The sequence below is a fragment of the Phacochoerus africanus genome, chromosome 16, assembly GCF_016906955.1.
Source record: "Phacochoerus africanus isolate WHEZ1 chromosome 16, ROS_Pafr_v1, whole genome shotgun sequence".
NCBI classification, from domain to species: domain Eukaryota; kingdom Metazoa; phylum Chordata; class Mammalia; order Artiodactyla; family Suidae; genus Phacochoerus; species Phacochoerus africanus.
The window spans coordinates 14,958,849-14,974,918 of record NC_062559.1 but is presented as its reverse complement, the minus strand read 5'-3'; the positions used below and the strand labels follow the sequence as shown (position 1 = coordinate 14,974,918).

The window sequence follows — 16,070 nt, the reverse complement described above, 5'->3', positions numbered from 1 at the left end:
GACAAAAAAAAAAAAAAAAAAGAAAAAAGAAAAAAGAAAAAGAAAAAGAAAAAGAAAGAAAGAAAAGAAATTCTGATACCTGCTACAACATAGACAAACCTCGAGAACATGATGTTAAGTGAAATAAGCCAGCAACAAAAACACATGGGACTATGTGATTCCATTGTATGAAGTACCCAGACTAGTCAAGTTTATAGAGATAGAAAGAAGAAGGGTGGTTGCCAGGGGCTGGAGGGAGAGGGGATTGGGGTGTTTAAGGGTGACAGAGTTTCAGTTTGCAAGATGGAAAGAGTTCTGGGGACTGATTTCACAACACTGTGAATGTATTTAATGCTATTGAACCATACACTTAAAAATGGATAAGATGGCAAATTTTATGTTACATATATTTTACCATAATAATAATAATAATAAAAGAATGTCTCCCTAGGGGACTGAAATGCATCCACACATCGCACATTTGTAGAATGTTACTGTGAGACTCTTGCTGCTGTGAGGACTTTGAGCAGATATTTCCCAACTTTGTGTGTATGTGTGGTTTAGCCGTTGTGACTCTTTCCCCAAGTAGAATCTTGCTGGCCAGGTTGCATCCTGGTTAGGTGGAGGCAGGCCAGGTCATGATTCTCTGCCAGAGCCAACTCATCATGCTATGTTGCAGCTACACACACCTGTCCCAAGTCAGGTGTCCCTGGAATTCTGGAATGAGGTTAGTGTGAAACTGCTAACAACCAACAAATAGTGACTGAAGGTTGTCCTCATAGGGGTGTCTCATAGGGGACAAGTGACCAGAAAAGTACCTTGAAAAAAGTGCACACTGTGAAGGTAGGCACCCCTAGCGGAGGGAGGGCTGCCCTCCACCTGCAGAGGGGGATGTTCAGGTGGGAGTGGCCAGTGTTTACCCAACACGGCCCCCCTGCACCACGGCAGACTCTGTTCTTTAGAAGGCTGTCCAGTTGCGCAGTGTATCAAATGAGGCTTCTGTAGCTCCATGGAAGTTTCTTTTGAGGAAACCTGACTCCCTTTGCTTTACATCTTTGCTAGCCCAGCAACTTCTGATGTTTAATTTGGTCTCCTGGGACCTGTCCCCGTGGAGCTGTCCCCAGAGGTGAACACAGTAGAGCAGCCCGCCCCATCCCTGTGCCAAGCCCAGCTCCCACTGTAAATTAATAAGCGTTCTGTCCTTTAAATCAGCCCCTCATGGGTTTGGGGAAACATGAGTCAGTCCCCTGAGCCTGAGCACTTCTGAGAAACTAAGAAAAGTGTTGTTCCCAAGCTGTAGCACCAAAGGTACCTCTGAATTGTGGCTCTGGAGCGGGACGCAGCCTCCACAGTCATCGGGGTGCCAGCCCCTGGCTTTGCTTATTCCACAACCATCAGCAACACTGACTATTGGGTGCAGCTACCATTTGGCAAATTCATAGGTTAAGTAATGCGTGCATAGGAAAATAGACTCCCAGTTTAAAGGGTATCATGCAACCTTGTCTATTTGGACCACTTAGGTTAGGTCTGTCCAATTTAATGAAAAATATAAATGATGGAATTTGTAAAGTGTTAGCACTCTCAGATACATTTGATACCTAGAACTGGGCCATCCAGTTATTGTCCATCAGAGCCCCAGCTTTTAAAAGTAGATGGGAGAGGAGTTCCTGTTGCGGCTCAGCAGTAACAAACAAACCTGATTAGCATCCATGAGGGGCGTGGGTTCGGTCTCCGGCCACACTCAGTGGATTAAGGATCTGGCATTGCTGTGGCTGTTGGGTAGGCTGGCAGCTGTAGCTCCGGGTTCAACCCCTAGCCTGGGAACTTCCATATACTGCAGGTTTGGCCCTAAAAAGCAAAACAAACAAACAGCAAACAAAAAACAAACAAAAAAACCACTGGGCCATCTAGTTATTATCCCATAGAACCCCCCACTCCCAGCTTTTAAAAGTAGGTGGGAGGGGAGTTCCTGTTGTGGCTCAGTAGTATCAAACCCGACTAGTATTCATGAGAATTCGGGTTCGATCCCTGACCTCGCTTGGTGGATTAAGGATCAGCATTGCCGTGAGCTGTGGTATAGATCTCAGATGTGGCCCAAATCCTGAATTGCTGTTTCTGTGGCTATGGTATAGGTCTAGCCTGGGAACCTCCGTGTGCTGCAAGTGTGGCCCTAAAAAGACCAAAAGAAAGAAAAAAATAGATGAGAGAGTCTGTACTTAATATATCAAATAACTGACCTTGATAGACCCATTTTCTGTCAGGTTTACTACTTGGAAAGTACTGTGTTTTCTTAAGAAGCCAAACATTTCATTTAATTTATACAGTTAACCTGTGGAGGAAGTTACTTTTTTTCAGTTGATGGTTTAAGGATGAACTTGCACGTTAAATAATTTCGTGGAGGCCAGATATTATTCAAGTATTTTAAAATTCTAATTAACATAGACCTTACTAATGAGCATATACCATGTCTCTAGTGGCCCATGGCCCCTCTGAGCCTCAGGGCTGTGAGTGATGTGTCAGCGAGTGCAGGCCAGATGCTAACAGGTTCACTGTAGGGGCACAGGGCCCAACCATAATCACCTCAAGATGAACCGCGTGGCTCTGTGAGAAGCACCCAGAGCCCCAGCAGGGTCGCTGCCACAGGTCCAGCTGAGTCTCAACTCTCTGCCTCCCCTCGGAGCTGGGTCACTCTGATTTTAGGTTCTGTGACTTAGATAAATCTACATAAACACTGACACATGACTTACATAAATGTAAAATGGGATCCCTGGCAGCAAAAATCCATAATTTTAGTATACTGGAATAATTTTTATACATAATTCAGCTGTCGAAGGTAAGAAATTGAAATAAAAAATGAAATCCAGCTTTGACTGAGCAATTAGAAAACTGGCCTGGAAATAGGAAGCCTAAGCTTCGTACCCCAACTTTCAAAAATAATTGTTAATTTGATGAGAGACATCACCTGAACTCCCATTTCTAAGAAACAAAGTCTCATAACAGCTGTATATACTATTATGGAACGTTTCAGAATCTGATCTTCCGGAACTGAGATTTAGAGAGAACCCCAGTTGGGTTAGACCGTCTGTTTATTTGGCTTCTGAACAACAGAAATCTGATGGCCAATGGCATTCTTTTCATAGAAGCAGTAATTCTGTGTCAATGCAAACTGAAAATAATTGCCAAATATTTGAAGTAATAATACATAGCTTTATCTTAGGGATTTTATGTTGCTAATTTGTAACTGAGAATGCATTTTGTTTACTTAGAAAGTTTGCTTTATTCAGGAGGCCAGCAACAGGGGGAGAAGATGGACTCATGTCCAAAGGCCAGCTCCCTCCTTGATCAGGGGGAGAATACAATATAATTCTACTCTTAACAATGAGAGTAGAAGAAGGTGAGGAAAGTAAGTCCAAGGTTTATCTGTTCTGAGTGTAGCAGCCCATCAGCCCATTTGCATTTCAGCAAACCTTCACTGGAGGAGATACAATTAAATTTTTGTTTAATACAAGTATAGAATGTTTACAGGCCCTTGAGATCTTTAGACGTACCATTAGTTAAAAATATATATCAATTAAGGTATAGAATTGCTTTTTTCTCCCCAGATAATTTTCACTTCTAAAGCAGGAAGACTTAAAAATCCTGAGTAAACAATATTGTCCCAACAAAATAAGGAAAAACACTCTATTCATAACCCAGTTTGAGGGATGTCTTTACTCCCCATTTGTCTCTATACAGCTGATTTCTGGAATAGTCAGTAATTCCAGTAAAGCTTTTAAAAAACTGATCCAACAATCACCCTGAATTCTCGCTATAGATAGAGATCATAAAATAAAATTTTATTTGAAAATCATTATTCAGAATTCTGACTAATGATAGAGAAAAATGATGATGGTGATGATGAGTCAAATGGGAAAATTGCGCAATTTACTCGTCCATAAAGTGGTGCCTTTATCACTAATAAAGGGCATGGTATCATTTGCCAAATCATGTGAATTGTTAAATTGTGAAAGTAAGGGGAAAATTGCTTGTGTGTCTGATTACAGGAAACTAGGAGGGCTTAAAGATGGGAAGAGCCTTCAGCATTGGATTTCACCAGTCTTATATCTTTCTATTTTTTAATTTCTTTTTTCTTGTGGTTAAAAAAAAAAAAAACACATAAAATTTGCCATTTTCCCCATTTTACATGTACACCTTAAAGGCATTAATTATATTCACAATGTTGCATAACTATCACCGTCACCTACCTTACATATTTTTCATCCCCAAACAGAAACTCCACAGGCCTTAACCAAGAACCAACCCTCCCTGCCCCCAGCCCTTGGCTATCTCGAATCTACTTTCTGTCTCTACGCATTTGCCTATTTGAGATATTTCTATCATTTTTATATTTTATTTTAACCTTGTTTCTTAATAAACTCCTATTTTAATTTATAACCATGAGGAAGGAGACTGATAAGAATGGGGCACAGTGCAGCCCCTCAGAAACCCCACCAAGTAACAAGATTCTCCTTGTGTCCACTTTCCTCCTGGAAACATCTGGCTTGACCGGATGCACGGGGTACATGCCCAGACCAGGAGATTTAGAGAGAACTCCAGTGGTCCCAGCCAGCTCATCCTGCTCTGTGGGGAAAGGGGGCGTGGCCAAGAGCCTGGTTTGCCTCTGGGGGTGGACCACCCAGGGCTCGCCTCAGAGGTCTGATTTGGTTTGGAATCTCTGAACATTAGATCCCTCCCCAACACACACACAAGTCAGCTGAGACTAGTATCTTCACGGCTGTTTCAGACCAGGGCGCCACCTCTGACCACCAGCAGCATCTCAGACCTGTGTCCTAAAGGCTGGGTTAAAATGGTTAAAATGATATACTGTACGGGCGTCTATCCGCTGGGCTGACAGAGCCCGGGAGACCAGAATCACTCGGAGACCATGCTCCCATGGTGGTTCCCAAAGGAAGCAATCCCCCCCTGCCGCATCCGCACTGCTCAGGGCCTCTGAGACCCTTTTCTGAAGCCAGAGTAGACTTGGAGGGATGAGGTAGCCCTGGGGGTGGGTCGGGGGGGCTGGGGTTGTAGCTTGGACAGTGCATCCTCGGCAATAGTTCCTCCGAGCCATGATGCCTAGTGATTCCATTGGATCTATTCTTTCCTTCCTTTTCCATCCATCACTTATTTTTTATTCAGTGCCTGCTGAACTCTCCTGCACCTTGCTATGATACCTTACAGAGCTCACACTTTCTTGACAGGACAGGAAAAAGGCCATCAAACAAGGAAACCAGTGGGACTACGTCTGGCTTGGTGTCCATGCTCTAGTTTCTACCATCCAAAGCAGCACTGACCTCTCAGGTGGTGCAAATTTAAAATCTCACTCACTTAGAAAATTTTCTTGCCACTCTCAGACCTGGATATAAATTTAAGTTCTGTGAATAACCCTTTTTATGTTTATTCGTTAAAGTTTATGTTTTCAGTTGACTAGAAATTGCTCGAATTCCACTTAAATAAGAGAATTCTTGGCACTTAGAATTCCTAAGAAGAAGGAAGGTTAAATTCTTCTAAATATGTGTAATTTTTTCCTTTTCAAAGGCCTATGCAAGGGAGTTCCCATTGTGGGTCAGCAGGTTAAGAACCCGACTAGTATCCATGAGGATGCAAGTTTGATCCCTGGCCTCGTTCAGTGGGTTAAGAATCCAGTGTCGCCATGAGCTGCAGTGTAGGTTGCAAACACAGCTTGATCTCATGTTGCTGTGGCTGCGGCATGGGCCAACAGCTGTGGCTCCAATTTGACCCTAGCCTGGGAACTTCCATACGCCTTGGGTTCGGGCCTAAAAAGAAAAAAAAAAAAAAAAGCAACAATAAAATCACTGAAATCTTTTTTTTTTTTTAAGGCTTATGAGCATCAAAAAAGGGAACAATATTTTTTGTTAAGAATTCCTAAAGTTACATGGCTGTATTTGTTAAGACATTTTTAGCTAACTTCTTTTTATGTTCAAGCAGGAGCTCCCTCTAGCAAGAAGACTGCCTCTGGGGTGCCAGCACACCTGGTCCCATCCCCAAGGCGCTTGGCAAAACTGCAAGCAGATGGCCAGATAACAGAGCATCTCTCTGGAATGCAGATTCTTGCAAAACTCCCTGAAAATCAGAGCCCAGCTCCCTCCCAGACCCAAGAGCTGACTCAGGAGGGAGCTAACCCTCAAAAAGAGCTTCCTCCTGGTAGCCGTGTCAGCGCCGAGCCTCCTCCACAACCCAGCTCTTTGGTGACTGGTGTTGCCCAGCTGGCCCAAGACTTAGCCCCAAACCAGAAGGAAGAGGATGCTCCGCAAGCAGGTCCTGCTTCAGAGACAGTAACCATCAGTCTCCCTGAAAGTGAGGCCCAGACTTCGGAGGTGAAGGCAGGTGAAGGAGGTCCACCCTCCCCCACTCCTTCCCAGGGAACCTCTGGGCACCCTGACCCAGAGCCAGGCCGAGGCCCTCAGCTAGACCAGGATGAGGAGTCAGGAGAGGCCAAGGTCACCCCCACCCGCCCTCCCCTGCCTGAGCTTCCGCAGGGGTCTGGCCCAACATCCCACAGCCCCCAGGGCACCCAGGAGGAAGAACCTGGGTCCACCAGTGAGCCTCCACGCAGTCCCCGTCCTGATGAAGCCAAGATGCTTGGATCACCTCCGGAGGACTCTCAACAGCCTCTGGAGGAGGGACTCCCCAAAGCAGAAGTTGTCCGGGCCGACACTCCTTACCCCGAATTGCCACATCCCCCAGACACAACCAACACCAGCCAGACCCAGGACAGGGGAGACCCGGTGACGGTGCTGCCCAAAGGCCGGCTGGCTCCCACCAGGCTGCCCCAGCCCCGGGTCCTCGCTCCCCTCCAGAGCCCAAGGCCCATACCCAAACTGCTCTCACCCAGCAGGGAGGAGGCTCCAGGACCAGCCTCAGAGCAACCCCTACTGGCTCAGGAAGGAGACCCCAGTAAACTGCCTCCCATCAGCCCCCCGCATTCCAAACAGCCTTGCAATCTGAGCCCCCACCTGGGCCCCAGTCCCCAGCAAGTCCAGGGTGAGAAAGTCAGGGAGGTGAAACTCCCTCTGATCAGTCCCCCAGTGCAGGAGCAGGCACCGCAGGCCGCCCCCGATCCGCCCCAGGAAGAGGCGGCTCAGGGAGTCAAGCTTCCTCGAATTCCTACTCCCTTCTCAGAACAGCAGCTGCCACACAACACCGGGGCAGCTCGTCATGATTTGAAGCCTGCCAAGGAAAGACAAGCTCCCAAGGCAGTCCACTCCTCCAGCAAGAAGATTCCAGATATCCAGGCCCCGCCCCCAAATCAAGAGCTGGTGCCGCAGAGAGGAGCTAGAAAAAAAAAACTCCCTATCCACAGAGAGACAGCTAAAGGGCCTGCACAGCTGCAAAGGGCGCCACCTGGAGGCCACAAGGAGGCATTGCAGTCAGAATCCCAGAGTAACGCTGGCCGCCCGCAGCCCAACCCTCCCAGTAGCCCTCAGAGGAACCAGCCGGGAAAAGATCATACACCAGACATTCTTGAAGCAGCCCACGTTGAACCATTGCCTAAAGATGCCCAGATACAGGAAGAGAAAGGGGAGAAAGTACATTATTCCGGAAAAAAGGCCCATGCCAAGCACTCCCCAAATGACCTGGTTCAGAAAGCAACTGTGTCTAAAAAAGGACTATCTCCGAAAAGAGAAAATTCTGGAGGATTATCTCAAGAAAATAAAACTACCCTCAGTAGTGATCAACCACCTCCAGAAGGTCAACCGCTGCCCAGGAGACCTCTCCAGAGTGAAGAGGCCTCTACGGAGTCCAGACCAGAGGCTTCTGCTCCGGGGGAGCATCCAGGCCGAAGAAACGAGGCTCATAAAAGCGGAAGGTCTCAGAAGGCAGAGACTACTTCAGGTCCCCCGGAGCAGGATGGCATGGCTCCCCGCCAGCAGCCTGTCCAAGCGACACAAGCCCATCAGGGGGCCAGTCGGACCACAGGAAGCTCTGTCCAAAGGGACAGCACTTCCAGGCAGCAAGCCAAGGAGAGACGCACTTGGAAACACCAGGGAGCACCGAGGGACAACAGCCTGGCCACACCCCAGAGGCAGGTGGCTGCTGAGGAGCAGGGCACCCAGAAGGGAAGGCTGCGAGCTAGGGGCAGTCAGAGCATCAAGGTGTAAGCCATCCCAAGGCCAGCAGGTCATAAACATCTGTACCCCTAAAGTGGTGCCATCCAGAATGGAAAGCTGTGGCCAGGGCGCTGTGTCTGTACATCAGCTGCCCTCTGCAACCCCGAGTCAGTGTGAGTGGGGGACCCGCCATTGGATTCTTAGGAGGCAGCCCATCTGTGCAACCCGAGCCTCTTTTGTGGCTCGCCATTGCCTGGAGGGTCGGTGCAGCAAGGAGCCTTTGCATCCAGATTCACCCAGATTCTGACATGATTTCAGGTTCTGGCTGAAGCATGTCATGTTGCCATTGGAAAAATTCACTTGTGGATGAGAAGATTCTCTTGTGCGTCTTGCATTATGTAGGTATCCAGAAGCAAAAGAATGCTGAAAAAGGAAGTCTTTGCAGTTTTGGGGTCTGGGTCTCTCCCCAAAGACCCCAAACCCACAATAAATTTGTGGGAGGAAGGGACAAGTGCTATTTTTATGCCCACCACACTGTGCTTCAAATGTGTGTTGGCCTCTACTGCCTGCAACTTAGCTTTGTTTGACATGAAGCCCTTCCTTATCTCTTTGAACAGGAACCTCATGTGAATTAGCCCATGCCTTCCTTATGCCAAAGCATTTGGTTGAATTGCTTGAAAGAAGCAGTGGGGTGAAAATTCAGGCAAATCAGTTTTGCATTTATCTTCGTGTACCATCAGGATTCTTTGGCTGGCAAGTGGTAGGAACTCAGCCTGAGCCAGCTCTCATGCATCCCTTAGAAGGGTGTGCAATATCTCACACCACCAAACGGAAGGGAGGGCAGAGGGGCAGTGGAACCGGAGCGAGACTGGGCACCGTCTCCGAACCCAGCTCGTTCTCTCGTCATCTCCAGTGTGTTTGGCATCTACTGGACTCTTGTCTCCTAGGCCCTTGTCATCTCCACGGCTGTCTTCATTTCTCGTGTGTGTTATTTCTCCACCCGGCTTTATTCTCTAGGATATGAGGACGCTGCGTCAGTTCCTGCCAATGGCAGGAATCATGACCATCAGCAGCTCTTAAACGTTCTTATCTGGTTTTACATCTGGCAACTCCTATTACTAAGAAGAGATTAGCACACATGCTCCTTGGTTGTGAGATTTAAAAGTACATATTCAGGGAAAGACTCTGATTGGCCCCGCGTGGGTCAGATGCTTCTGACCAATCTATTGTGGCTGGGGACAGGGTCACATTTAGACATACTCATTGGGTTCAGTCCTGTGATCCTTACACTCACATAAAAGGGAATAACTGAGGCAAAGCAGCCAACCTAAGATTTGACTCTTAAAATTTTACAAGCTGTTTATTGAGTACTTACTCTGTATTCAGCAGCATGTTAAGATGTGTTTGGCATCCGGTATTTTAAAAATGTAACTAGGTGTTCCCTGGTGACCTAGCAGTCATGACGTCAATGTTGTCATTGCTGTGACTTGGGTTCGACCCCTGGCCCGGGAATTTTCCCCCCAAAAATGTAACCACATTACTACATGCCTGTATACATGTGTCTTATCTTACGCAAAAGGCATGTGTCCACAAAAATTGTATGTCAAGTGTTATTTCCAGCACAATAGAGGGATTGAATTTTTTTTTCTTTTTATGGCTATACCTGCAGCATATGCAAGTTCTCCAGCTAGGGGTCAAATCAGAGCTGCAGCTGCGGGCCTGCACCACAGCCATGGCACACGCCAGATCTGAGCCGGTGTCTGTGACCTACACTGCAGCTTGCAGCAACACCAGATCCTTAACCCATGGAGTGAGGCCGGGGATCGAACCCACATCCTCACAGACGCTATGTCGGGTTCTTAATCAGCTGAGCCACAGTGGGAACTCCAAATTGATATTTTTATAATCCAGGATGCAGGACTCCTTTTGTATAATGAAGCGCCTGTGTTATCCTAGCAGTTATCCTCTCATTTATCTGGTTTGTCCAAAGCAAAGTTTTAAAAAGATGAATTTTTAAATATATCATAACTTATTTTTATTAAGCTAGTTCAAGTTCAGCAATAAGCGCTGAGTACTTCCTATATGCCAGCCACTGTGACAGCTGCTGCACACAGAGAGGGATGATCAGGACACTTCAAGGAGTGCTCTCTTTTCTCAAGGGAGACAGATAAGGGGGTTCATTACAACACCACGTGATTATGGCAACCAGAGGCCCCAAAGCACGCTAGGAGAGGTTTAGCATCCAATAGAGACAAAAACCCAGGTGTTAACTTTTCCGGAATGTCATAAGAGCATTAAGGAAAGACACTGAATTCAGACTGGGATGAGAACTGGGTCAGAAAACACTCCCAAGGGAGTTCCCGTTGGAGTGCAGCAGAAACGAATCCAACTAACATCCATGAGGATGCAGGTTCAATTCCTGGCCTCACTCATTAGGTCGGGGATCTGGCGTTGCCATGAGCTATGGTGTAAGTTGCAGGCTGCTCAGATCCCCAAGTTGCTGTGGCTGTGGTGTAGGAGGGCAGTAGGCAGCTGTAGCTCCTATTAGATCTCTAGCCTGGAAACTTCCATATGCTGCAGGTGCAACTCTAAAAAGAAAAAGAAAGAAAGAAAGCATTTCCAAGAAGAAGTCATCCTTCAGCTGAGTCATCCAGGCTGCTGAGTAGTCAGCACTGACAAGGGGGAAGGAATGTTCTCTTGGAAGAAGGACTAGCATATGTCCAAGCATAGAGGCAGGAACAGGCATAGCATCTTCTAAGGACCCAAATGTCAGGAGAGCTGTACGTGTATGTGAGCCCACAGAGCACTGTGGGCTATGCTAATGAGCTTGAAAACTTGATGTTCTAAAATGGAAAGCCATTGAATGGTTAAATTGTTTATCTTAGAGGCATCTGTCCTCTAAGATGAGTTGGCATAGAGGACAACTTTGATGAGGGATGGCCATACAGGTGGCAGCAAGGATGGCTGGGAAACTGCTGCATCAGTCCTGACAAGGTGGTAAGGGCCTGAAATAAGACATTCTGGGTGGAATGGGCAGATTCAGGCTGTTCGGATCAGATGCAGGGAGAGTACAGACTGGAAGGAGGAGAATCAGGGTTACCAGCCGTTCTTTATGAGCTCCGTATGGGGCACTTTAGAGGCACGAATATCTCCCTTAAGTGAAAGACTTGAGAAACTTACTTGATTTCCTCCTTGGGCAACTGTTTCTGAGGCTCCTTAAGGCACGTGGGGTTGCATTTTCATTAGGGTTCTCAGGCAAAGCGAGATGCCCCATTTTCCTTCATTTGACTTGGAAGACACTCTAGCGCCCTCCCCTGGCGCCCATGACAGTGTCAGGTTTGTGTTTGCATTTGGGTTGTAGAAACATCTCCACTTGAGTGCAACTGGACAGCATTTTGTTTGCGGTTCAAGGAAAGGAGTGGAAAAGGTGGCCAGCTCCTCCCCGGTGAGAGGTCCTACTGCTGTTATTTGTTTTCTTGGTAGAAGGGAAACGTCTGCTTTTTTTTTTTTTTTTTTTTGTCTTTTGTTGTTGTTGTTGTTGCTATTTCTTGGGCCGCTCCCGCGGCATATGGAGGTTCCCAGGCTAGGGGTCGAATCGGAGCTGTAGCCACCGGCCTGCGCCAGAGCCACAGCAACGCGGGATCTGAGCCGCGTCTGCAACCTACACCACAGCTCACGGCAACGCTGGATCGTTAACCCACTGAGCAAGGGCAGGGACCGAACCCGCAACCTCATGGTTCCTAGTCAGATTCGTTAACCACTGCGCCACGACGGGAACTCCGTCTGCTTTTTAATTATAAAATATAAATATTTGAAAACCGTCATTGTCCATCTACATTTACAAACAAAGTTCCTATCACTTTCATTTGCTCTGTTCCTCAGAAAAGTGATCTTTATGGGGAAAGAAAAGAACATTGTGGACTTGGGTCACTCCATTAGCTAATACAATCTTCAGCTTTTTCAAAATGCCTGGCACCTGGTATTCAAATCAATAGAGATAATAGTTCCACTGGGCGCCAAGAACCTTCTTCAAATATTTAAAGAGCTAAATCAATTATTTTCAAACCTCAAACGGTAATTGGACAAAGGGTATGGTTGGGTAATTTACAAAAAGAGGAAGTAAAAATGGTTCCCAAATTTGTCAAAAGGTATTTACCTTCCTCTATCACTGAAATAAGTCAAAACAGCGTAGACTTTTTTGGGGTACCCCAAATGGCAATGATAGAAGACAAATTAATGCTTGTTCTCAGTGAGACTAAGGATAAATGCACTCTCTGTGTCATCATTGAGAAAGTAAATTAGCACAATTTTTTCTGGGGACAGTTCTGCAGTGTCTGTCAAAGCCTTAAAATGTTGGGTATCTTTAACCCAGCAATTCTAATGCAAGAATGACCATAAGGAAATAATTCACGTACAAGCATGTTCCTATTAATGTCCTTATAATAAAATCTGGAAATAATCTAGCCATCTGATGGGATTTAAAAAATAAGTTTTGGGGAACCATTTCTGGTACAGCGTACATTGCCCTTATACTCATGTCGACAAGGAAACTATTTGTCGCATATTAAGAAGACAGGTTAAGAGGTTTTAGCTGGTCTGCTCCAGTTGTTAGATTATGGTAATTTCTATTTTCTCATTTGTGCTTTTTAGTCTTTTGTGAATTTTCTACAGTGAACCTTTGTTTATTCAGAAAAACTAACATGGAATTCAGTTCTCATGTTCTGTTTTGATCTGGCATAATGAAGAACTTTCTAGGAGTCAGAGTCATATACGGAGGAGCAAACAGGCTCTCTCCAGAACATAGATGCTCTGTGATGGAATCTTACAGAAGGTCTCCTTAGGTGGGGGGATTAGTCGGATTGGCTGAAATTTAAGGTTCCTTTTATAACTATGATCTGTTCGCTACAATTGGCTCTTCTTGCCAGCTCTGAAGAACCCAGCAGGCTGTTTCATTAAATAGAGAGCTTAGTACTAGAAAATATCACACAGTTAGTACTCATTAGATCAGGGGCTTTCAAACTGTCTCGTCCAAAACCCGTAACTAGGACTGCCTTTCATAATATCATGACCTACCCACAGACACACACAGGAAACAAAAGTATAATGCGATACTTTGGCTCAATCTTAGTTTTTAAAAATGCTGGTCATGACCACTAAATTGATTTCACAGTTTATTCTGTATCTGCAATTTGAACAATCCTACACTGAGTGCTCTGGAGCTTTGCTCTGGTGCTGTTCCTAGAGGCCTATGACCAGATGCTTCCCTGCTGTCCTTGCTTTCCAGTGAGGTGGGTTGGGTTGGGTTGGCATGATTTATACTGAATTATTTTCCGTGACAATAGAAGAATTCAGTGTATTGGCAGTTATGCTTTTTGCCAGTGCTTGGGCTCTGGATAAGGTATATTGAAAAATTTTATGCATCGTATAAAGTCCTTATGTAAAGCTAAAAAAACCAACTTCAAAACGATCTTGATAGTGTCTTGACCACTAAGTACTTGGCTGGTTCCCTTTCCTTTTGCTCCATGACAATGCTGAAAATCACCTTGATCCTATAAAGGTTCCTCTAAATTCCATTTCGGATGATTGTATCATTTCTGAAAGGACTAGGAGAGGGTGTCCATAAGTGTGTTTGATTAACTGCTCGGTTCCATTCGAGGACATCATTCTAGAGTTTGCATTTCTTTACTGTTTTCATTGAGAGATGAAAATAAGAGGAGACTATTTCTTTGTGTTACTGATTAATAACGTTAGACCACCAAAGAGGTGATCCCAAAGGGGATTGCGAGAGAGCAGATGTGACTAACAAAACCTGGAGACCTTTTAAAGTTTGTAGCCTTAGAATTTCATGATTTCAGATCACACCAAAAGTCAAAATTATCGTTGGAATTTCTAATTCCAGTGCAATCTAACTTGCAGTCTAACCTTGGGCAAGTTACGAAGTTTTCATGTGTGAAATAGAGATAATGATAGGACCTATGTCAAGATTATTTTGAGGATTAAATGAGTTAATATATTGAAAAACATCCAGAACAATGCCTGGAACACATTCAGTGCTTATATGAGTGTTGGTTAGCATTAACGTGTAAGCAGCAAAAAAAAAAAAATTTCCAACTATAAGGGAAAAAATAAAAATCATTAAAAATATTTTAATAATATTTTGTCCTTAATGGACTAGGAAAACACTGTTCAAACTAGGTGGGAATATTGGGCAAATGGCATAGTCTCCTCTGAAAATCCTTTTAAAATTTTTGACAACCTTGATTGAATTAAGAGAATTAATTAAACAGATAATATTGGAAAGAAGTTGCAGTTCAGTAAAATGTTACTGAGATCAAGAGAGGCTTTCAGGTCATAATTCGCTGGTAGCCTGATTCACAGGTAGCATCATTGCGGCTTAAGAGAATTGAGTGGGGAGACAAGTTCTGAGGTTGTTATAAAGTTGATTTGGGATATACATGGAAAAGACTTATAGTAGCACCTGGAACATTGTACTTGCCCAATAAATACCTGTTATTTTTCCTGTTACCCTGTCATTGATAATATCACAAGCATTCTGTGTTTCAGATTGCTTTAGTGGTAAATGCCATTAAGTTACTTAATTCAGGAATGAATTACCAGATAGTGGGCATGTTGTTTCCTCTTTGTGTGCTGAAACACAGACAAGCTTTTCACAAACAACCAGATCTAAAGACCCTTGGTTTCCAGGGACAAAGATAGCAGAGGAAAGAAAGACAAAAGATGTCTTTGGTTGAGAAGTGACAAAAGATGCCTTTCAAAGATGAAACATCTTTGAAAATGTTCTTAAAGGATGCGCCCTTGCAAGCAAAGGCCACACTTTGGGGCGGGGCGGCAGTGTAGGGTCGGGTGGAAAGCACATCAGATATTTAGTTATCAAACACATTGCTCCGGAGTTCCCACTGTGGCTCAGTGGAAACAAACTCTTTTAGTATGCCTGAGGATGCAGGTTTGATCCCTCGCCTTGCTCAGTGGGTTAAGGATCCAGCATTGCCCCGATTTGTGGTGTAGGTCACAGGCACGGCTGGGATGTGGCATTGCTGTGGCTGTGGCATAGGCCAGCAGCTGCAACTCCAATTCAACCCCTAGCCTGAGAACTTCCATAGGCTGCACCTGCAGCGCCCCGTCCCCCCAGAAAAACACATTGCTCAAAGGAGAGGAAAATTTTAGTGTATATTCAAGTTTCCTAAATGTTTCTATCTTGTTTTTCCTTCTACCCTTCTCACTTCCTCTCCCCTTCCCAAATTCTATGCATCCAGATGTTACGCATCAAGTTTCCACTCTTGAAATTTCTCTCTCCTACATTGTTTCCTTCAAATTGTCCACAACTACTTCATGATAAATTCACCCATTAAAACAACCTGAAATTCCAGGGACTGTTGTTACATATTTCATTTAGGACATCCTGGATACAGTGTACAAATATCAAACCCTTAGTTCACCTCTGCTGAGGACATTTCACAGGATGAAGTTCAATGGAAAGAAGCATTCTTTTTTTTTTTTCTTTGTCTTTTTGTCTTTTTGCCTTTTCTAGGGCCACTCCCGTGGCATACGGAGGTTCCCAGGCTAGGGGTCCAATCAGAGCTGCAGCCACCAGCCTACACCAGAACCATGGTAACTCGGGATCTGAGCCGCGTCTGCGACCTACACCACAGCTCACAGCAATGCCGGATCCTTAACCCACTGAGCAAGGCCAGGGATTGAACCCACAACCTCATGGTTCCTAGTTGGGTTCGTTAACCACTGCGCCACGACGGGAACTCCAGGAAAGAAGCATTCTTTTTGTAGCTCATTCTCTCACTGTGAGAAGACACATTCACATGCTTTCCTTTGTCCTGATGTAGAGTCTGCTCTCTGTTGAAATAGCTGATTATGCCTTTGATCAGACACTCAAAAATATAGCACTTTACTGTTAAACTAGTTTAGTAAATGTATTCATCTTACCATGTATAATGTGAATATTAC

At 45.2% G+C, this 16,070-nt stretch overlaps 1 protein-coding gene across 2 annotated transcripts in view; it reads left to right on the top strand.

Annotated features, from left to right (window-relative positions):
• The window catches only part of LRGUK (leucine rich repeats and guanylate kinase domain containing), a 113,319-nt gene that overhangs the window by 64,837 nt on the left and 32,412 nt on the right, over window positions 1–16,070 (top strand). Inside the window, exon 16 of one of the 2 annotated variants that reach the window (XM_047763597.1) lies at window positions 5,965–8,921. The exons of the other annotated variant lie outside the window; for it this stretch is intronic. Coding sequence (XP_047619553.1) covers window positions 5,965–8,141 — 2,177 coding nt within the window. The 3' untranslated portion in view covers window positions 8,142–8,921. Of the gene's footprint in view, window positions 1–5,964; window positions 8,922–16,070 lie in introns of those variants that run through there. 2 annotated transcript variants of the gene reach the window in all.